This window comes from Oryx dammah, unplaced genomic scaffold (genome assembly GCF_014754425.2).
Source record: "Oryx dammah isolate SB20612 unplaced genomic scaffold, SCBI_Odam_1.1 HiC_scaffold_4, whole genome shotgun sequence".
NCBI classification, from domain to species: Eukaryota; Metazoa; Chordata; class Mammalia; order Artiodactyla; family Bovidae; genus Oryx; species Oryx dammah.
In genome coordinates this window covers 2893545-2917736 of record NW_024070188.1, presented here as the reverse complement: position 1 = coordinate 2917736, position 24192 = coordinate 2893545, and the positions used below count along the sequence as shown (strand labels likewise).

Below are 24192 nucleotides of genomic sequence, written 5' to 3'. Positions count from 1 at the left end.
GGATCAAACTGTCATAATTTTTTTAGGCAAAAATTCATAAGTTTTCTGAAATATATATTATTTATATATATATTTATATAAAAGCTTTTTTACTACACTTGCTAAAGACTTGAGAAAGAACATCAAAAGAAAAATAAGAAGAGGTGGAAAAACTGGAAAACATTAAATAAAATGGGAGCACTGAATATGAAATGGAAAAAGTGATATGAACTAGATAAAAATAATATATCATCATATAATAGTTGTTTTTAAACATGGCTGCTTATTAGAAACATATCTGGGGCTCTGGAGAAAAAAGAGGCAATATCTAGGCATTTGTATTTTTCAAAAAATCCCAAGATATTTCTGCTATGTATCTAGATTTTAAAAAGTGATTACAGGTCTTTCTATTAAATCACAGTTCTGGTGATACAGAGTTCTATCACTTTTCTGTTGGCCAATCATAATACAAATAATACTGAGTGAGTAATAGCTGCATAATCACAATGGTAAAAGATGTTTATCAGTTTTCACAATCAATAGCCAGACAAAAAATAAAAAATAATTATAACTGCAAGTCATAATGGGAACATGATTACCCTAACATTATAAAATAATTATATACAATTCGGGGGAGTCAGGCAGGATGATGCTGTAAGTGGAAGTGTATACATGCACATGTTTTCATTGCCCAGCCGGTCTATGTCTTTCAGGTGGTACATTTAATCTATTTACATTTAAGGTAATTATCAGTACCTATGATCCTATTACCGTTTCTTTAAGTGTTTGTGGTTTATTTTCTGTAGGTCTTTTCCTTGCTTACTTCCTGCCCAGAGAAGTTCCTTTAGCATTGTGGTAAAGCTCGTTTGGTGGTGCTGAATTCTCTTAACTTTTGCTTGTCTGGAAAGCTCTTGATTTCTCCATCAAATCTGAAGGAGAGTCTTGCTGGGTAGAGTATTCTTGGTTGTAGGTTCTTCCTTTCATCATTTTAAATGTATCGTGCCATTCCCTTCTGGCTTGTAGAGTTTCTGTTGAGAAATCAACTGAGAGCCTGATGGGAGTTCCCTTGTATGCTATTTGCTATTTTTCCCTTGATGCTTTTAATATTTTGTCTTTAACTTTTGTCAGTTTGATTACTATGTGTTTATCCCACCTGGGACTCTTTGGGTTCCTGGACTTGGTTGACTATGTCCTTTCCCATGTTGGGGAAATTTTCAGCTATCATGTCTTCAAATATTTCCTCAGGTCCTTTCTCTCTTCTCCTTCCAGGCCCGCTATAATGTGAACGTTGTTGTCTTTAAGGTTGCCCCAGAGGTCTCTTAGGCTCTCTTTATTTCTTTCCATTCTTTTTTCTGTCTTCTGTTTTCTGGCAGTGACTTCCATCCTTCTGTGCTCCAGGTCATTCACCCATTCTTCTGCCTCAGCTATTCTGTGGCGGATTCCTTCTAGCGTGTTATCTGTCTGTTTGTTTGTTCTCCTAGTTCTCTGGTAAGCACTTCTTGCATCTTCTCCACCGTTTTCCCAAGATCCTGGATCATCTTCACTATCATTATTCTGAATTCTTTTTCTGGAAGGTTGCCTATCTCCACTTGATTGAGTTGTTTTTCTGGGGTTTTATCCTGTCCCTTCATCCGGAACACAACTTTCTGCTCTATCATCCTGTAATGTGGTCTTTGTTTTAGCTGCTGTGTGACTGTGGTTCTTCTTGCTTCTTCTGTCTCCCTCTGATGGAGGAAGCTAAGAGGCTTGTGTAAGGCTCCTGATTGGAGGGAATGGTGAGGGGAAAAGCTGGGTCTTGCTTTGATGGGCAGGGCCTTACTCAGTAAAATACTTCCCTGGTAGCTCAGATGGTAAAGCATCTGGCTGCAATGCAGGAGACCCAGGTTCGATCCCTGGGTTGGGAAGATCCCCTGGAGAAGGAAATGGTATTCCACTCCAGTATTCTTGCCTGGAAAATCCCATGGATGGCAGAGCCTGGTAGGCTACAGTCCATGGGGTCGCAAAGAGTCAGACACGACTTCACTTTACTCAGTAAAGCTTTAATCCAATTATCTGCTGATGGATGGAGTTACACTCCCTCCCTGACAGCCTAAGGAGACCCAGCCCTGGGGTCTATGGACTTCAGAGCAGGGTTAATGGTAACCTCTAAGAGGGCTTATGCCATAGGGGACCTTCCAGGACTGCGGCTGTCAATGCTCCTAATTCTGTGATGAGCCCCTGCTGACTGACCTCCACAGGAGTCCCTCCAACACCAGCCGGTAGTTTTGGTTCAATCTCCCCTGGGGTCACTGCTCCTTTCCTCTGGGTCTTGGTGCATGCAAGACTTTGTGCCCTCAAAGACTGAAGTCTCTGTTTGCCACAGTCCCATGGAAGTCCTATAATCAAATCCCGCTGGCCTTCAAGGTCAGATTCTCTGGGGATTCCCAGTCTCTTTGTCAGGTCCCCAGGCTGGGTAGCCTGACGTGGGGTTGAGAACCTTCACAACAGTGGGAGAACTTCTTCGGTATTATTTTTCTCCAGTTTCTGGGTCACCTACCTGGCAGGAATGGGATTTTATTTTCTTGCGACTGTGCTCCTCCCACTATCTCACTGTGGCTTCTTCTTTGTCTTTGGACATAGGGTGTCTCTTCTGGTGGGTTCCAGTGTCCTTCTGCCTGTCGATGGTTTTTCAACAGCTAGTTGCAAGTTTGGTGCTCTTGCAGGAGGAGATGAGTGTATGTCCTTCTATACTGCCATCTTGAACTGGCAGCCTATATTTCTAATTTTAATATTATTTAACACATCTAACATTGAAACCTGAATCATGTACTGGAATGGCTCATTTAAATATTACAGATTTGTATTTAAATGTACCTAGTATTCTATTATAGCTTTTCTGATATTTAAAATCCTATTTGGATGGTCTTTGACATCTAAATCAGCATTATTTTTTTAGAACTTTTTGGGAACATTCTGATTTTAACCAACTATTGTGTCTGAAATATGATATACATTACACATAGAAATATTTATCTTTGACGCTGGGAGGAAGGTTATGGAGAGGTAGAAACAAGAAGGTCAGTCATCATAAACTTAAGCTAAAAAATTATTCTGACCACTCTAATAGCAGGAATACTGAAAACAGAATGTAATGGTTGGATTTTGAAGGAATGGTTGGAGATTTCCCTTTGCCTAACCAGCAGTGGTCTCCTCTAGGATCCTCCTGAGAATAACATATCAGAGCTAGATTTCAAAAATTTCCAGCTTAGCTTCCAAATAAGGTGCCTGTTTTTGTAAGAGAAACAGAGCCCACCATTTCAAACTATGTCATAAAGCATGCAAAATACTCTGGTCAAATCTCAAGGAGATCTTTGTTAACTCTTTGTTCATATCATGTTCAAGGCAACACTATTCACAAGAGTCAAGAGATGGAAGCAACCCCAGTGCCCGCTGATGAGTGAATGGATAAACAAGAGGTGACATACAAACATGACAGAATACTACTTCTTAAAAATGAGGAAAGTTCTAACACATGCCTCAACATGGATGAACTGTGAGGACGTCCTGCTAATGCGGGAAAACCAGTCACAGAAAAACAAAAAGCTGTACATTCCACCTACATGAGGTGTCCAGAGTAGTCAAGATCAAAAAGGCAGGAAGTAAGAACAGTAGTTGCCTGGCATTTGGGTCGGTCAGGGGGGAACGCAGAGCTGTTTAAAGGGTATAGGATTTTAGTTTTGCAAGATGAAAAGTTCTGGAGATTGGCTGAACAACAATGTGAATATACTTAGCACTACTGAACTGTACACTTAGAAATAATTAAAATGGTAAATTTTATGTTGTATATTTTTTTACCACAACTAAAAAAAACTTATTCAAAACATTTTAGGTCAGCTAAATATTCCTCACCTTAGAACAAATTTTGTATTTTCTGTTTTGCCAGCTCCTGATTCTCCAGATACAATGATGGACTGACTCATCTTGAGCACCTTCATGTCTCGAAAAGCCTTATCAGCTGGAGTCAAAATAATACCACACTGTTAGTGATGAACAAAGTATGAAAATTTCCAAATGACAGAAAGTCCATTTACTAACAAAAAGCACCTGTGCTGAAAGAAATTATAAATGTGTGTTTACAGTTACCAAAATTTTTAAATAAAATCATTTAAAAGTATTCAAAACATCTCTACAAGTATATACTTTAAATGTTCTCTATAATTATCCTGACAGCTAAGTGATATGAAATCCAAATAAACAACTCTTATATTTGCACTAGAATGTCTCCATATTATGAGCAGTGGCTCAGCTTTTCCTAATACCAGAACATATTTTCAGAGAGATGAAAAATGCTCACTATACATAACTAATAACATCCCCAGAGAATTAAACAAAAAGTAACAAGCTACCAATTAAGAAATCTGGCAGCCAAAATTTCTGCTGGAGAGAAAAAGAAAACACAACTGCACAACAGATCCATGGTGTTGTTTTTTTTTCTTCTCTCCTGTAATTCTACCATTAAACATAAACATCTTGCAGAATTTACCAACATTTCAAAAACAGGCAAAATTAACAGCTTTCAATTGTTTAGATATGCCATTATTTATATATACAATTTTTAACTATTTGATTATCCTCCAACAATTTAAGCTATATCTTTTGGACTTCGCAGACAAGATGAGCACAATTTGATTCTGTTAAAGTGGACTAAATTAAAGTAAATTTAATTAAAAATGAGGTCCTGACAAGTTGAGCCCTATATGGCAGCTATTTCTCACCCCAGGCAGGTGCTACCCAAACCAGTGAAGAAGGCTCTACAGATGGCTTTTTCTCTAAGGACCCAATGCAAACTCACGCAAGAGTGTTCACACCCCTTTGACCAATTCATCAGCAATCTGTTTCACCCAATTCTGTGGAATTGTTGTAAACACCTTTTTAGCACTAAGCAACTACACTTTAAACACGTAACTCTGTCTAGTGATGAACTTGCTCACCATTTCGCCAGCCGATAGAACACGTGCAGACGCCCATCTGAGCATCAGAGAGCCAGCCACACTGGCCTTGGCGCACATACTCACTCTGCCTAGCAGCACCCAGAACATGTGCAGTCAGATCTGGAGGTGAAGCCCAGTCAAGCCAAAACACAGGTACGAAGAGAAACTAACTGCGTTAAACACCTGAACCAAAACGTGTCACAATTTAACTGCTGGTTATGTCCGAATTCCAAGGCTTAGCCAACATCTCTGTACTTGTAGCCACCAGCTACGGGGGATGCCTCTCCAGCAACTCTATCTCTGCTTTTCAGAGCTAAAGTGCTTCGAGATGAGAGACAGTGCCCAAGAAAGGCAAAGACAGATGCTGCTGCCACTCCATGCAGATTCTCCAGAGATATGAACTGTGTGTCACCATCCATGCTCTACAATTTAAGATGCCCTGATGAGGGGTAAAGCATGGAAGGCGTTTGTTCTCACATCCCCCTTCTAGCTGAGGTAAACACTCACAAGTAAGGGTAAGAGCGAATGGTCCGGGCCTCCTTCTTAGTTGTAGAAGGAGGACACTTTAAAGATGGAGTCAAACAAAAACATTAGGTCACATTTTATTATGACCTACTTTCAACTGGATAGACACACTTAAGAGAACACAGGCATTTAACAAAGGTAATGAGGTACAACCACCCCATGAGTCGGCAGCAAAAGTATTCCTCCCCACCCTGTGTGAGCGACACGCTCCCAACACAGTGACACAGTCAGGAATACACACGCCTTCCTACAGTCGATTCATGGTATCTTTTACTAATCCAAAAGAAAAACTGAATGAGTGTGTACAACTGAAATAAAAATTAAGATATAACGAAATCACTTACCAATTGCAAACACATGGGGTGGCATCGTCCCAAGAGATTTTCCTTGGTACGACTTTATTGTATCTGAAGAATAGATTTTAGGTATGTCAAAGTATGGGTTCACTGCAATCAGAATGTTGGCCACATAGGTCTAAATGGGAAAAGTGTAAACATTAAATTTTCTAATTATTATTTTCATTTAAAATCAAACAAAGCTCATAAAAGAAAGAACATACAGCAAGTAGACACCCCCAATTCTCTCTGTAACTAGAAATACCAAATTTGCATTTCTAGCCCTAAACATTCCTGATCTGTATTGGACTCCTGTTTCTTCAACACTTAATAAATATTTACATCTTCTTATCCCATAGGCATCTAAAACTCGCCACATCCAAAACCAAAATCACCTCTCTTGACCTTCCTTTGCATCCAAGGAAACACACTCCCTTCCACCCGCCCTCCCAGGGTCAAGACACCACCACCAGATCCGCATGGGCAGAGCTGAGCCTCTGCTCCTCCGTCTCAGACATCTTCCGCTGACTCCACTTACAACATCTGCTCTGTCCCTCCAGCCTGCATGTTGCTTATTCGTATTCCTTGTCTAGACTACTTTCTTCACTGACGAGTGTAACACAGCTACTAAAGAGTGTAGCATAGCTCATGGAGCCCTTGAGGCCTATGCCCATCACTGAAAATCTAGGATTGATTTGGCTATGCAGTGACCACTTGGTCCCAGACTTTTGCAAAACACCATATGCTAACTATTGCCTAGAATACTGAAGGGCTAAATGTTTGATGAGCAATGAAGCTTGCTTTCAAATTTGAAATTTCACTGTGGCTTCAAAAGACCGGAAAAAAAAAAATGCCACCAATAGGATTTATAAAATTCTTTGTGGGTAGAAAGAGAGTTGTGGTTTAGCAATTGGTTGTGGTTTGCAGACCAAACTAGGGCATAGAGGACCATATTTTTTTCTCTTCTGCTTCTAGCTGTGGAAGGGAAATGATGTGGAAACCCCAAACCGTCAGCCTGCTAATCTAAAATTCAGTGAATGCTCTCAAACCTGTTTCCTGGGGTGGGGTGAAAAGTAAATTCCAGTTAATAATCTTTCCATGGGAAACAAAAGGAAAGTAATAGAGATTTTAGTAACCAAGGAAAATGTTAAATGTCTATGGGTGAATGGTGGCAATTCTGGTCAATGAGAAGTATAAAAATATCCAACTCTAACTATTCTGAACTGCTTCACTCTTTTACATATGTTACAGTAATAATCATTCTGTTTGTGTGTTGCTGATATTTAATGGTTTTATAACTAAAAGACATAACTGGCTAGGCAAAAACCTACCAGTTAACGGCTTTCACTAACTTTGAAAACACTGGTTTTCCAAAGAAGAGCTGATGCTGAACAGCCACTGTCTAACAGAGGTTGTACACCCAACTGCATACACATCTTAGGAAAAGAAGGCCAGAACAAATAGAAATAATCTTAAAATTCTCCAGAGTGATGCAGACTCACACATGCGGAACAAAAACTTAAAATTTCACAAATAAGTAATTATTTCTATCAGGTATGTGATTCAGCAGAGACTTGTTGATCAAATGCAGTGCTAATCTTCTTATGAAAGTACAATGAATTCTGCATGTAAACCTTCAGTTATCAGTGGCCACGGTCAGCAAGTAGAACATCACCGCTGCATAGGAAACATTAATGGACCAGTGAAAATTCCAGGGTGAGAAGTTTATGTATAATCATCCCAAATAAAAACCAACTATCTCAGTGTTTTGTTTTGTTGAGGAAGATGATTCTGTAAAGGTAGTTTAAAATGTGTAAACTTCAAGAAAAAGATATTAAAACAATTAAAATTTGCTCAGGTAAGTAAAACTGATTTACTACCACCAAGTAATGTAGACATGCAAAGAAAAAATAGTGGCCAGTTCTACCTGAAAGATGGTTACAGCTATATCAACTTTTACTGACCTATTACAAGTTAAACTGCTTTAACAAACTTTAAAAACTTTATTATTTTAGTACCTAAAACATTCAGCACACATTAGATACTCAACATTACTCTGCTGATTAAATGAATTTTGCTTCCAAATATACTTCTAAGTAAGAATAACCATATCTATTTTAACCTAAATATACTATTTAGTTGAATTTGGCGGGGGGTGGGGGGGAACAAAGAGAAAAGGAAAGACTTAATACTATGTATAAGCGAAGATAAATTCTTTTGGAAAAGACTAACTAGATTAGTTCTATTTCCCAGCTGTCACTGCTTGGACAGATGGCAAAGACTAAAGGTAATTTAGTCAGAATTAAGTAAGTACAATTAGGCAAACTGATAGTGATATAAAAAATTAAGAACGTCATTTGATCTAGGAAGTGTCAAAGAAGCCATGTGTTTTCTTCTTTCAAAAATAATGAAGAGTCCCATCTTTATAACAGGAGAGCTACAGCAGGGTAATTTATTTCCAGCCAACAAAGGAACCTATAACTAGAATAAAGCCTCATACATGCCCAGTGAATCATGATCATTAAAACATACCATTTAAGCATTCATCTGAATGCTTTGGTGCAAACCCTATTTAATACACCAGAAGCACTATCTTTCATTTTTAAATATCTGGGCTTTTAAGGAAAGTTCTCTCTTTGGAATCAAATATTGCAACTATTCAGGCTCATGGTCAGCATTTCCATGTTCCTGAAATTTCCTCACATACTGCCTTCTATTCTAATTTACATTTTCTGTCATCCAAGTTTTTAATTTCATTGTGTATGCCTTAAGTCTGACTTAAATGTTTTGCAGAACAATGTGGAAAGTGCATTAATTAAACACATCTATAGATATATGCCAAAAATTTAAAAATCAAAGTTCAAAATAATTAATGCTTTTTTAAATAACCAAATTGGATAGATTTAAGGCTGAAAAATATTAGATGATGCCCTGAATTCATTATTTCATTCCACAAATATTTCTTAAGTACCGTGTACCATGCCTGGTCTAAGCTCTGGAATTAAGAGCAGTAAATTACAAAAAACTTCTCATCCTCATGGAGCTCAGGCTCCATTCAACAGGCTCGGGTCAAGTGTGATCTCCTGGTAAGAAAATTTCAAGCTCAATAAAATCAAACAGCAGCATGTAAAATAATAACCCCCACAAAACTTAAACCACAGGTAAAATACTTACATAAATTCTGTCTTTACTGTATCGAACTTTGATGTTATGGAGTAGTGTGGCTTCGTTTAAATACATTAATGAACCTGAGATGGAAATTTTGTAAATCATTAGATATCTGAAGGAAAAAAGCAAAATAAAACAATGCCATCTTAATCTGAATTACTCGGACCCAAGCTAAAATTCACCTGTTAGGTTAAGTTTAATTCCATCTTTTCCCTGGTGCCTGTAAACTCCAGAAGCCGATTTAAAATATATCTAGCTTACATACATGTTATAATGATATTTTTGAACAAACTTTCAGCAAGAGGAGTGTCTCCAGTGAGTATCATGTGAATACACAGTTAGAGGGCTTCGCCGGTTGCTCAGCTAGCAAAGAATCCGCCTGCAATGCAGGAGACCCTGGTTAGATCCCTGGGTCGGGAAGATCCTCTGGAGAAGGGATAGGCTACCCACTCCAGTAATCTTGGGCATTCCTGGTGGCTCAGTCGATAAGGAACCTGCGGCAAACCAGTCCAGTTTTCTTGCCTGGAGAACTCCCATGGACAGAGGAGCCTGGCAGGCTACAGTCCACAGAGTTGCAGAGTTGGGCATGACTGAGCGACTAAGAACACACGCAGTAATGAAGGTTGGCTAAAAAAGCAGGCACCATTCAAGTGGAAAGACAGTACTACTTCAGACAGTGCTGATTCTTAACAATATTTACTGTTTGTTTACAGGGCGGCACCAGGTCTCGGGTGTGGCCTGCTGGATCTCGTTCCCTGACCAGGGGTAGAACCCCGGCTTCTGGGATGTGGACTCTCAGCCACGGACCACCAGGGAAGTCACAGACAGTGCTGAGTTTACCCATTTTTGACACAACAAAGATTAGTGGATGACACTAATCCAATATGATGCTCAGAATTTTACAGAAAATAAAAAAGATGAAATTTCAGAATGTGAAGGGTACAGGTCATTCAGTCAGTGCCTCACAACTGATATGACAGAATAAGAATCCTGGAGAAATTACATGTGTCTTAAACTAGAACAGCAGCATCGGGGTAGAAATCCTGTTTTTCTGACGTCTGTTCCACTAACACTCTGACACACTCAATTCTCCCAGCCTGATTTACTGCCCCAGCCCACAGCTGGCTGAGCTCCATTTTCACGTTTCCACCACACACTCAGGCAGACAAGCCCACTCTTACCCCACTCACTCCGTTTCCATCATCTGCACCACCACTCCCACTCATCTGTTCTGCAAGCCAAGTGGATATGCGGACCCTCCTTTCCCCTTCCTTGCTCTGAACTCACTTCCAAGTCCTTCAGTTCAGTTCAGTTGCTCAGTCGTGTCCGACTCTTTGCGACCCCATGAATCGCAGCACGCCAGGCCTCCCTGTCCATCACCAACTCCGGGAGTTCACTCAGACTCACGTCCATTGAATCAGTGATGCCATCCAGCCATCTCATCCTCTGTCGTCCCCTTCTCCTCCTGCCCCCAATCCCTCCCAGCATCAGAGTCTTTTCCAATGAGTCAGCTCTTCGCATGAGGTGGCCAAAGTACTGGAGTTTCAGCTTTAGCATCATCCCAGGGCTGATCTCCTTTAGAATGGACGGGTTGGATCTCCTTGCAGTCCAAGGGACTCTCAAGAGTCTTCTCCAACACCACAGTTCAAATGCATCAGTTCTTCAGCACTCAGCCTTCTTCACAGTCCAACTCTCACATCCATACATGACCACTGGAAAAGTCCTTACATATGTAATAAAGTGCAGCACAGCACTCGCCTCATGGTAGGCACTCACAATTAACACAGTCTGAGACTCTGAAATGGCTCTCCTTTCTTTCCAATTCCACAGTCCCAAGCCCAGTGCAGGTCTCATCGCCACTTTTGTAATCACAGGAGCCTCCCGCCTGTCTATTGCCCCAGTCTCTCTTCTCTCTAACCCTGACTGCTCATGGCCCTCATCTAATCACACTAGTGGTAGCCTAGTCGCTAAGTCGAGTCCAACTCTGCGACTGCATGGACTGTAGTCTCCCAGGCTCCTCTGTCCACGGAATTTTCCAGGCCAGAGTCCTGGAGTGGGTTGTGACTTCCTTCTCCAGGGGATCTTGGCAACCCAGGGCTCAAACCAGGGTCTCCTACATCTCCCGCACTGCAGGCGGAATCTTTACTGACTAAGGCACTAGGGAAGTTTATAACTACACTAGACCCCTGACTAAATCTCTTTCTTCCTCAAAAATCATCAGTGGGTCTCCATCAACTACCAAAGTCCATATTCAAGTCCAGTATTCAAGGCCCTTAGTAAACCGGCACTCAACTGACCTTTTCACACAATTTTCCATAACTCTCTTTAATATGGTCTAACTTGCAGGCAGACTAAACCATTTATCAAACTCAAATATCATGCCTCTGCATCTCTATGTCAAAAATCCACCTGTCCTTTACGGTCAGCTCAAAGACGATCCCTCAAATAACACCTCCCCATTCTCACTACCCCACTCCCACTAGGACTACTTTCTCCTTTCTTCATGGTGCTTCCCACAGAATGCCAGAAAACACTTCTTGATACATGAAAAGAACTGCTACCAATTCTGAATACCCTAGCAAGTTAAAACAGAGAAGAATTTTCTCTCTCATTTTACATACAGAAGAATCTCATTCCTTTCTGTTGCTGTGGTTCTGACTGCTAATTAGAAAAATATTATCCCATCAGACAAATTCTCTAGCAATTTTGGAATGGAGGGGAGCTCCACATTTTTTTTCTCCAGTCTCTTACATCTAATAACAACAGATACCATTTACTGAGAGGCTGTAAGAGGTCAGGCACTGTGCCAAGCATTTTATATGTATCATCTCTAAGGATGAAAGGGAATCATTATTAGTCCCATTCGACAGAGAAGCCCAAAGGAGAGAGAAAAGCTGCCCACAGGCACCCAGCTTCCTAACTGCATAGTCAGAATCTGGGCGCTGGACGCCCAGTTACTCTTGTATCCCACGTCATAGATGTGAATCCTACAGGCTTGCTCAAATGTGAACTCTAGAAAAACCAACAAGGACAAAACACATTCCTTTCTTTACCTCTCTTCTTTAAATGGTTTTTAAAGTCAGATACTTTTAAAGAAATCCATGACAACTGGACATGGGTCTTAAATCTTGCCACATAAAAAATGAAACATGATTACTGCTTCGTTTGGACAATGTAAGAATATACATGGCCTACTGCTCTGGATATAGTGCTTTTCCACCAAACATTCCAAGGCAGTTATAAGTCAAACTAATGCTGCACTTTAATATACTGTTCCGAAATCAATTTTTCAATTAGTATTTATTGCACAGTATTTTTAAATGTTTTTTTCTTTCAAACAGAGGCATTAAATGGCTGCTTTTGACTCAACTTCCAAATTACTGAACCACATACACCAAAAAAAAACTGATTCCAGGTGAGGTTCAAAATAACTCTTCCAAAAGAAAAAAAACCCATGAGACCTTTAGTTCAGGCTTCAGAGTAAATAAATTATTCCCATTCCCTGTATTTACACAACTGAGATAATACTAAAAAGGCATTCAAGAGACTTCCTTCACCAAAGCCCATGTGTGAGAGACCAACGCATCTATGACTGTGGGGCTCCTCCATTCACAGAAACCTTCCCATCAAACCTTTCTTCTCAACCAGGACAGTGTACCCTGTAATATAATCACTCATATATTCTTGGAAGGAATGGTTTCCTTTTCTATGATGAGAACTACTTTTTAAACTGATACTTACAGTTATCTTCCACATCTTTTTTACTGTCCTCTTCTGCAGGGAACACTTGATTTATGAGAGCCAAAAATGTCTAAAAACCAAAACAAGAGCTTATTAAACCAGAAGCTTATAAATGGTAAAGACAAAGGAGCTTAACTGTCTGCATACATTGAAATAATGGCAATAATATGCTCTTCATTAAGATGTAATACCAGATCCAACAAGTCATTAACACAAAAGAAGGATAACTTCAGTCAAATATATTATCCATTATTACTATGAACATGGAATCAGTGATAGAAATCAATTTAAAAAATCCTGTGCTCTAACACCAAGAGTGGCACAAAACAAGAAATATGTCATACTAGCATACTGCATAGTATATTACATAGGCATGTTTTTTAATAACTTCTCAAAAAATGTAAATTTTAATGTGTATATATACTGCAATTTTGTTTTAAAAAAGGAAAAAGTAACAGCCAATCAATCAAATACACTAACAGACTATAATTTAATTAATGCTACTGTCTGAGTAAAATACATTAGAGACAAAGTCCTATACAGGAATGTGTCAAAAATACACAGTATCGAAAACTATTAGGTACATAAAATTACAGTTATCTATGAATAAGTTTGGGTTTACTGTATCACTTAAATGCTATGGCAGAAACTCTTTAGAATTAAGATAGTATCTTGTAAGAAAGAATGATCTCAAATTACATCTAAAGAGAATTAAATTTTCTCCATGCCATTCCAATAGTTGCTTATACATTTCTATTTCTCAAACAACTACAATTACTCTTATGGCTAAAGTTCTGAACCATCCATATCAAATAAATCTCTAAGGAAAAGCTGCTCAATGATTTTAGAATAATATGTTTAAATTCTATATATGACTATATATACAAGAGTATCAGACAAGGCTACTGCTACAGTTTACAGAGTAAACTTAAAACCCAGGCTGCTGTACTACCACCATTCAAAGTCATATCCAAATCAGAAAACTGTTATGCCCTGAAGACTCTAGAAGTTAATTATTCGGAACCAACTACACATGTTCTTAACATTATATGTGAGGGAAGGTTTAAAGGATAAATCACAAGTAGAGAACTAATCTACAATGTACATTAAGTATATTAATGGTGCTATAAAACAATCCACAATTTATAACAATGTTTCTACAGGAAAAACACATTCGGAAATACCTCCTGATGTCACAGGGCTATGTGCCACTTTCACAGCCTCAGCCACGAGGCTAAGGCCTCCCCAGACTCCAGGGGTTGGCTCTATTCTGTTTGGAGCCTCTAAGAGGTCAGAAAAAGGGATGTAGGAAAAAGCATTCATGCAGTGGGAAGGGGAAGCTCAGAGCTGAAAAGGCCTGTTCAGTTCAGTTCAGTTCAGTTCAGTCGCTCAGTCATGTCCGACTCTGCAACCCCATGAATTGCAGCACGCCAGGCCTCCCTGTCCATCACCAACTCCCGGAGTTCACTCAAACTCCCTTCCATCGAGTCGGTAATGCCATCCAGCCATCTCATCCTCTGTCGTCCCCTTCTCTTCCTGCGCCCAATCCCTCCCAGCATCAGGGTCTTTTCCAATGAGTCAACTCTTCGCATGAGGTGACCCAAGTATTGGAGTTTCAGCTTTAGCATCATTCCTTGCAATGAACACCCAGGACTTATCTCCTTTAGAATGGACTGGTTGGACCTCCGTGCAGTCCAAGGGACTCTCAAGAGTCTTCTCCAACATCAATTCTTCAGCACTCGGCTTTCTTCACAGTCCAACTCTCACATCCATACATGACCACAGGAAAAACCATAGCGTTGACTAGACGGACCTTTGTTGGCAAAGTAATGTCTCTGCTTTTTAATATGCTATCTAGGTTGGAGAAGAAGTGGCAACCCATTCCAGTGTTCTTGCCTGGAGAATCCCAGGGACGGAGGAGCCTGGTGGGCTGCCGTCTATGGGGTCACACAGAGTCGGACACGACTCAAGTGACTTAGCAGGTTGGTCATAACTTTCCTTCCAAGGAGTAAGCATCTTTTAATTTCATGGCTGCAATCACCATCTGCAGTGATTTTGGAGCCCCCAAAAATAAACTCTGACACTGTTTCCTCTGTTTCCCCATCTATTTCCCATGAAGTAATGGGACTGGATGCCATAATCTTTGTTTTCTGAATGTTGAACTTTAAACCAACTTTTTCACTCTCCTCTTCACTTTCATCAAGAGGCTTTTTAGTTCCTCTTCACTTTCTGCCATAAGGATGGTGTCATCTGCATATCTGAGGTTATTGATATTTCTACCAGCAATCTTGATTCCAGCTTGTGCTTCTTCCAGTCCAGTATTTCTCATGATGTATTCTGAATATAAGTTAGATAAGCAGGGTGACAATATACAGCCTTGACTGTACTCCTTTTCCTGTTTGGAACTAGTCTTTTGTTCCATGTCCAGTTCTAACTTGTTGCTTCCTGACCTGCATACAGGTTTCTTAAGAGGCAGGTCAGGTGGTCTGGTATTCCCATCTCTTTCAGACTTTTTCAGTTTACTGTGATCCACACAGTCAAAGGCTTTGGCATAGTCAATAAGGCAGAAATAGATGTTTTTCTGGAGCTCTCTTGCTTTTTCGATGATCCAGCCTGTAGTGAGCCCTTAAAGCTAGTTTCTCTCCACCTTTGTTCCATCACCCAAATGACCACCAGCCTCTACCTTCTTCCCCCTTTACCACTACTCAGTGAGAAAGAGGAAATTTGTTTCATTAAGGCAGTTGTTTTCTCTTAGAGGGAGGACGCTTTTTCTCCTCTCAAGAGACTGCAGTAAACACCTACCAGCCAGCAAACACAGTGCATCCAGCTCCACAGAGACATGGACAAAGGAAGCCGCCCCGTCTTGAGAAGATTCCAGTCGAGGAGGAGGGGGAGATGTAAACCAAGCCCCGGTAAAGTGTTACGGAGGGTACGAATGTGCACCGCTCCTCAAAGCAAAGGGTCATCGACAGTGAACTTGACTGCATGGGAGGAGGAGGAAGAGACAGAGCATCGGTGGGAAAACCCGAGAAAGGAGGGGACTTCAGTCAGTCCTGAGAGATGGATTAGTGTTTGCCGAGCGCAGGGCTCTGGAGAGCGGCATTCCAGGCAAAAGGAGTACTGTGAGCAGAGACACACAGCACTACCCGGACCCCTGAGGACCGAGGGGGAAGGTTTGCAAGAGGAAGAGAAAGACACACAAGACCCAGGGTACGGCAAGAGTGTGAGAGGGAGACTGCTGGCCGACAAATACAAGACTAGCAATGCAGACTGGGAAAAGGAAAGGTACCCTTAAATGCCGTGTGCTCAGGGCTTTAGTCTGAAGGCTAGCCAACTGCAAATATGGAACATGAAGTCAACTGAGAGGTTCAAGACGGCATTTTTAACAGAATAAAAGATATCAGAAAATATCAGAATGCATCACACATGAGAAAGATGTTTCATCTGAATACATACACATGTGTGTTGTTGACATGAAATATCTATTTGTTATCAGTACACATACACACACACATGAATAATACAGCTACCTAATGCGATTTAAAACCTATTTCTTCCTATGTGCCACAACTGAAAAACTTTAAAAGGCAATGCTATCATCTAAAACATGCTCCCCATGAGAGCTAACCACCTCTTCCACGCTTCCACTGTATCAGCAAACAGATCTGTTTAACTTGTCCATTGCTTTCTGTACTTTCTTAATTTTCAAATGCTGAGGATCATTACTCCACGAATCATCCACACAAGAGGCTGCTTCTCTTACAGATATTTTTAACCACATGGTTGTCATGACACTTTATAATTTATTAAGACTCTGACCAGGAAGTAGGGAGAGGGAAATTAAAAGAAATCACTGAGAATTTGTTCACTTTCAAAAAAATCTGGTGAAAAGAAACTTCAATGTTAGTTATAAATAATCTATAATCCATAAGGTTTTTATGACTTCACAATTTAAATTTTAAGTGTTTGAATTGATTCTATGTCTGTACTTGATTGATACTAACAAGGCACAGCAGAAAGCACATAAAATATTTAAAATACAAAAAAGCATATACCCATAAAGCAAGTTTCTTCCATCCTTGAACTGAATACTTGTCGATACAACAGAATACATATTAATATAACAGAATATAACTAGGAACTGTACTTTTCATTTCATTTTGTGGTTTTGATTTACTGCACTAACAAAATATGTTAAAAAAAAAAAAGACTCTGAAGGACAAAGAAAGGCTCACTACATTTCTGTCACTTCCCCCCAAATATACTACTTTGGCATACTGATTATCTTGAGTTAAAAGCACTCGAGAAACAGCAGCTGTAACAAGTGCACTCTGACCCTCTTTATTCCTGAAAGCAAGAGATAAAACTCCCACTTGAAAGGTCCCTCCCTCTACCAGGGGGAAAGAGACATGCTTATCACCAGGGGAGGGAATGGAGGCCAACAGAAATCTGTGCAGAAAAACCCTGTCTTGTCAGACTAACCCCGGCCCTCCCTGCCACTTCTCCACAATTCACCACCCTTAGCCCAAAAGCCCCTGCCTTATCAATTCTTCTCAAAGAATTGTTTGTTTGTCTAAAAGACATTATAGCCTCCTGGTCTGGTTACTTCTTCAATTCTTCATTCTCTTGTGAAGGCTGCTACGTTCATGTAAAAAATGTGATAGAAGTTGTATGTGTTCCTACTGTGAATCTGTCTTATGTCAATTTAATTTTCAGGCCAGGAGATCCAAAAGGGTAGAGGAAAATTTTTCTTCCCCTACAACTTCAAATATATACAAATAATTGAGCTTATTTTTAAAAATTCTTTCTTTTTTAGAACATGTACTGCATTGTTAAGTACAAATAGGTAGTTGTTAATAAAAGGAAAAACTAGAAACACTCTGTCTTTTCTTTCCTGAGGGTATCTTTAATTGGCCTCCTCTAACATGGCACATTATATATTATGCATTTAGGTTCCTGGGTTGTTTACAGTAACAGAATAGTTTTCTCTGTGAACAGACCTCATGAGAGATCTACCTTGTTTTTCTAAGGTTCCCAGAAGGATGGCAGTCATATGGCATTAGTTAACCACGTACCAGTAGAATATAAATTATTCATGAACACTGGCAGAGTCTAAAGTAAACAGAAATGATATCAACAAATTTAAGTTAGAAGTCCTACTTAACAGGAATATTTATTAAACTAAGAAGAGTGAAGCTCTCCCACAAAACAGGCCCTACAGTCTCCATGAAAAATGAAGACTCCAGGTCACTTTTCTGCCAGACTTTCATTTTGTTATGCGGTCTAGTCTGTGTCTAAGCCTAAAAGGAGACAGATACCATGTGTACAAAGCAGAAATATGCTTTTAGGGTTTAAAAATGCCATTACAACAAAAAACAATAATAGATGGTTATGTTTAAGACTTAAGTACAGTATCTTTCCTTAATAGAAATATTTTTATTCTAATCACACAGTAAATTAACTAAATAAAGTTTTTAAAAAATAATTACAGAATGGATAAACAACAAGGTTCAATATCCTATGATAAACCATAATGGGAAAGAATGTAAAAAAGAATGTATATATATGTATCACTTAATCATTTCACTGTACAGCAGACATTAACACATTGTAAACCAACTATATATCAATTTAAAATGATTTTTTAAATTATTCAAAAGCTAAAGCAAACAGCAAAATTTCATATCATTCACTTTTCATATTTTTACTTGGTAACAGGTTGCATATATCACAGATATATATTCATAACTTCAGTTATATGGCATCAGGAATAAAAATGGTACTGTTTATATTTTATTATGTAGCTATTTCTTCTTAAGAATATGTTACTTACAGGCTCACTAAATTATCTGATTTTAGGAAGGGATATCATTTTCCCCCTGGGGGTCTATACCTCTAATTCAATCAAATGACTAGGTAGAAAACTATGACTCACTCCCCAGAAAACTGCTTCCCTTTATCTAAGCTAAAATTTAAAAAAAAAAAAACCCACCTACTTCATTAAAAAGGGAGATACCTAAGAAGTGAGATTTTGAAATCGTTCTGAGAAACTTCTTACCTTGCCTTTCTGGCCCAGGGGCTCGATAGTTAAGCTGTCGGGGCCAATATCCACGATGTTGCCCAGCTGAAACCCCTCTGTGGGGTGCGGGGCCCACACGGGCCTTCCGTCCTCCATTTTCGAAGGGAGCTCCCACGACCTCCTGTTTCAAAGGAACAAAGTAACACGAATCACTTCGGAGTTTTTTTTTTTTTTTTTTTTTAATAACAATCTTTCTTTCAGCTAACACGTACATCACAATTCACAGAAAGACACGAGTACCCCCGCACAGGTAATCCTCACCCCACCCTTTACCAACTGCACAGAAGGACCCAGCAGAGGCTGCTCCACCCAAGGGGAACACCTACTCTGCCACCGCCTTCCTTCAGTGGCGACTGCAGAGAACTCACTACACTGTGAGCACGAGAAAACAGAGAGCAACGGTCACAGTGTTTACCTCCTGCCCACTCTCAGTTACACTAGCACCTCCTTACTTAAAGACACCTAAAGATGCTTGTGCCCACACTCTCCTTCCGTGTGGCATTCTCAAATCTGCGATGTCCCCCCTGGATTCGTCATCAGCCCTTCATGAAGGATAAGGATGTCTGGTACACGGTTCAGTCGAAAAGCTGCTGACTGTTGGCAAGTCGGCAAAGTGCTTGCTGGTTAATGTCTTCCAGGCCATGGTGACATGATGGGATCTGCTGTCCAAAAAGCAGTCAATGTGATCATGGTGGTGGTGGTTTAGTCGCTAAGTCATGTCCGACTCTTGTGACCCCATGGACTGTAGCCCACCAGGCTTCTCTGTCCATGGGATTTTCCAGGCAAGAATACTGGAGTGGATTGCCATTTCCTTCTCCAAATGTGATCATATTTAAGTGCAATTCACATTAAGAATTAAACTGAGGATTCTCCATAGAAGTGAATGAGCAACACTGCTTCAGATCTGGATGACCACACCTATATCTACACACCTTCTTTAAATAATCATATCCAGTTCCAGGGCTTTAAACAGAATCTGTATGTAAGTGATGGGCTTCCCTGGTGCCTTAGTGGTAAAGAATCTGCCTGCCAATGCAGGAGACATGAGTGTGATCCCGTCAGGAAAATCCCCTGGAGAAGAAAATGGCAATCCACTCCAGTATTCTTGCCTGGGAAATCCCATAGATGGGGGAGCCTGGTGGGCTACAGTCCATGGGGTCACAAAAGAGTCAGACACGACTTAGCCGCTAAACAACAACAGTTATGTGTAAGTGATGCCCAAATTTACTCCTCCAGTCTGTAACACTACTGAATACCCAGTATCTGCCTGCATACTGGACACCTCCTTATGGAGATAGCTAACAGATGCAACACTGTTATTAGTACTGTGTTATTACTCTGTTCCACTACATTCCTTATGTCAGTAAAGGCACCAGCAACATTCAGTTCAACCTGGAGTCATCCTCCGTTCTTTCAGCTCCTTCCAAATCCTTATTACCCCCTAATCCTACAGGCTCTATCTCCAATAGGTATCTTAAATCCACCCACTTCTCTGTAGCTCCTCTGCCATCCTGGTTGAAACCAACATGCCTTTTACCAGGACTCCTGTAATTAACTTAGTTGCCTACTCCTACTCTTGCCAATACTCACAGATCACCAGAAATTCTATTGAAAGTTAAGTCTGATCATGATATACTGGCTGCATTAGGGCACGGTCTTCTTGTGGCCCCAAGGCCCAGCACGAAGCAGCAACTCAACATACACTGAGAGAATGAAAGAATTGTTCACACAGTTTGGTAGCCTGGGAGGAACTGAGAGCTCTTAAAGTCTAGGTTTGAAATGAAGCTCCACCACTGTCTGACTAGCTCTTAAGTAAGTTAGTTAATCTCTCTGATCATTATCTTCATCCTTACCCATACGTGATAATATCACTTACTTTACAGAATTGCTACGAGGATTAAGTGACATAAGGTTGAGATCCCCATTCTAATGGCACCCAACTGTTGCTATCAACACTATCTTCTTCCCTTACATTTCCCCACAGGCTTTTTTGAAGCCACCAATAAATTTCAAGAAAAATGGTCTTGTTAAGTTCTACATACAAAGAGAAACTACAGGACAGTTAAGAGGGATCATTTAGGAATCATTAAATATCTGGGGGAAAATCACAGTAAAGCAAAACCCGCACAGTTCAAAATAGAACAGCAAATTTCCTGGAACAATTCAAACTGTTTTCCCATTTTGAACCATTTGCGGCAGCTTCTCAGTTAAGACAACAGACTTAGGGGAGACTCAAATGCATACATCTACTGTTGTTCCTTCATCAAACCGCTAAATCTACTGCAAAAAGATTCTTTAAAAAGGCATCAGTCCACAAGGCGGGGAGAACCCAGGAGACAACAGCGACAACATTCCGGAAGCTGGGAAGTGAGTGGCTGGAGGACAGCTGACTCAGCACACCCGAGAGGCAAACCTCAGATCTGGGAGGAAGAAAGATGAAAGACAGCCCAAATTATACCACTGATGCTCAAGAGACTTAAAACTACAGTATTCTAGGAGCAAGGGTGAAAAGAGCTTTAACATAAGGGAGACTACACAGAAGCTCTCAGAGAGACTTCCTAATGCCGGCCACACGCTCCATACACTGGGCAAACCCCTCCTCTCTCCCATCTTTGTCCCAAGAGAAACCTAGAGGTTCTTCTCCAGGCATGTCCGACTCTTTGTGACCTCATGGACTGTAGCCCGCCAGGCTCCTCTGTCCATGGAACTCTCCAGGCAAGAATACTGGAGGGGGTTGCCATGCCCTCCTCCAGGGGCTCTTCCGGACTCAGGGATTGAACCCAGTCTCCCACATTACAGTCAGATTCTTTACCGTCTTAGCCACTCCGGAAGCTGACAGAGGGTCTCTGGAAAGAGAAACACCAGGAACAATGAAGGGTGTGCAACCCAAAACTTCTCTTCTTGACCAAACTTCACCGGGCCTCTGAGCCTTCTTCCTGCTGAGGCCTCAGCTGGGCCTTCCGAGTCTGTCCGGTCCTTGTTAAGCCTACAGAGGCCAGTTTAGCAAGAATGCTGCTAAGCCTGTTTAGGGAAATTCCCTCACCCTTGATATCTTATCAAGTTCCTCATCCCTCTGATATATAAATCCTTATGTTGCCTTCAACAAGAGCCCCTTTAGTTCAGTTTAGCCCCCTACCTGTGCGGTTTCCACTTAGATTTTTGCATCCCCTGACCCCTGCTCACTGGCTCCAAGTTCCCAGCTGTCTTTGCTGTATCCAAGTGGAACCCAGTCTCTCTCCCTACTGTAAACCCCTTATTATAGACTGAATGTGTGTGTCTGCTGTGGACTGCATTGTATTCTTCTGAATATTTATATGTTGCAGCCGTAATCCCCCTGTGGCTGTTTGGAGACAGGGCCTTCAGGAGGTAATCCTGGCTACATGGCATCATCCAAATCCAACAGGACTGGTGGCGTGGGGAGTGTTAGTCGCTCAGTAGTGTCCCAACTTTTTGCGACGCCATGGACTGCAGCTGCCAGGCTCCTCTGTCCCTGAAATTCTCCAGGCAAGAATAATGGAGTGGGTTGCCATTTCCTTCTCAAGGGGATCTTCCCAATCCCAGGACGGAACCCAGGTCTCTGCACTGTAGGCAGATTCTTTGCCATCTGAGTCATCAGGGAAGCGCCAACAGGATTGGCAGCCTTACAAAAAAAGACAAGAGAGCCGTCTCTCCACCTCAGTGTACATATGTAGGGAAAGGCCCTGTGAGCATCCAGCAGAAACATAGCTATCTGAAACCCAGAGAGAGTCCTCACCAGACTCCAACCATGCTGACACCTGACCTCAGACTTCTGGCCCTCTAAGTGTGAGAAAATAAATGTTTGTTGTCTAAGCAACCCAGTCTATGGTATTTTATTATGCCAGCACAAGCAACCTAACACACTCTTATGGTCCTAAATAAAGCTGTATTTGTCATCTTAACAAGTGTCAAGATAATTTTTCTTTAAGAACATAATAGCAGAAACAAAATGCTTATTAGGAGGTAAAAAAAATAAAATTGAGGCAATTTTTTTTCTTCAGAAATCCAAGAGGGGGAGAAAAAGAGAAAGTGGGGGCAAAAAAGAAAAATAAAAGGAAAAAAACAAAAAATGAGACAAAGATTTCAGCATCAAAATACCAGGAAAAGCAGATATCCTGCATCCTTCAAAATAAAGAGGGGAGAAAGCTTTGAAATATGCAAAGAAAACTCACCAGAACTGAAAGCCCTGATTTTCCAGAGTCTAACCAAAATACCCATTAAATTCTCAACATAGTAACTGAAAACATTCAAAAAAAAAAAAAAAAAAACAGTCAAATTTCAGAACACTAGAAATAAAGAGATGTTGAACATTTCCAGAGAGATGAGAGGAAAAAGGAGGAAAAAACCTGAGTCATACCCAAAGGATGATGAATCGAAATGGCTTCAGCAGCACTGAAAGCAGGAAATTAATAAAGCAATGTCATTAAAGTTCTAAGGGAAAATGATTTCCAAACCTAGAACACTTAGGCAAGTTACCAATTCAGACTGGAGCGTGTGACTGCAGAAGAGCTACTTTGAACACCGTTATCAAACACACCCACGGCCTCTGAACCAAGCCAGTCTGGCCCAGATTCTGATCTGAACGTATCTTACTCTGTGTCAATGCTGCAACTTGTATCTGGAGGGGTGCTAGACACTCCCCCTTCTATTAAATTAAATATTATTTTATATCAAGGGCAAAGTAAAAAAGTGAAAGTTAGCTGCACAGTCGTTTCTGACTCTTTACTCTTTGTGATTCCATGGACTACAGCCTATGCCACTCCTCTGTCCATGGAATTCCCCAGAAGAGTACTAGAGTGGGTTTCCATTTCCTTCTCCAGGGGGTCTTCCTGACCTGGGGATCGAACCCTGGGTCTCAGGCACTGCAGGCAGACTCTCTACCAACTGAAACACCACGGAAGCCCATCATGGGCAAAGTTTTCACTAGAGCAAAACCTCTTTTAAAATAACTTTATTTAATTATTTCTGGAATCCTCATTATTTATGACATAAATTATCTCTCATGAATGAAGTTTAACTTATTCATTCCATGAAAAAAAAATTTTTTTTCTTTTAGACATACTACTATTTGGCCCCAGAAAATCATTTAGAACACCAATGCAATCAACACTCGTACATGTTAAGAATGCCTGCATAGGAAGAGCACTTAAACCAGCGCTACTGTACCAGAAACCAGAAACACATTAAAGCTGACTACAGAAAAAAAAAAAAAAAGCTGACTACATATACACAAAAATACGAAGGGAAAAAATGATAAGAAGCACTGGGGTTGGCTAAGCAAATTTAAAACTCTTGAAATTCTTTAAGTTATTCAGGAAGAGAGGGAATGCTCTATAGCATACTATCATCAACTGAAAATTGCCTCATTTTTAGTACT

The 24192-nt window shown here is 40.5% G+C and overlaps 1 protein-coding gene and 1 long non-coding RNA gene across 5 annotated transcripts in view; both read right to left on the bottom strand.

Annotated features, from left to right (window-relative positions):
- Window positions 1-24192, bottom strand: part of MYO6 (myosin VI) — a 159803-nt gene that overhangs the window by 82848 nt on the left and 52763 nt on the right. For all 4 annotated transcript variants that reach the window (XR_005720875.1, XM_040239051.1, XM_040239052.1 and 1 more), the window contains exons 2-6: window positions 18777-18918; window positions 12719-12788; window positions 8984-9057; window positions 5819-5948; window positions 3868-3973 (exon numbers count right to left, since the gene is read on the bottom strand). Coding sequence is in view for 3 of the 4 variants with exons in the window: in XM_040239051.1 (XP_040094985.1) it covers window positions 3868-3973; window positions 5819-5948; window positions 8984-9057; window positions 12719-12788; window positions 18777-18893 (497 nt within the window). In the remaining variant the exon portion in view is untranslated. The remainder of the gene's footprint in view (window positions 1-3867; window positions 3974-5818; window positions 5949-8983; window positions 9058-12718; window positions 12789-18776; window positions 18919-24192) is intronic.
- Window positions 1634-3406, bottom strand: LOC120862902. The gene is made up of 2 exons (XR_005720877.1): window positions 2003-3406; window positions 1634-1793 (listed from the first exon to the last, which is right to left on the bottom strand). It is a non-coding gene; the product is annotated as an uncharacterized LOC120862902 (long non-coding RNA).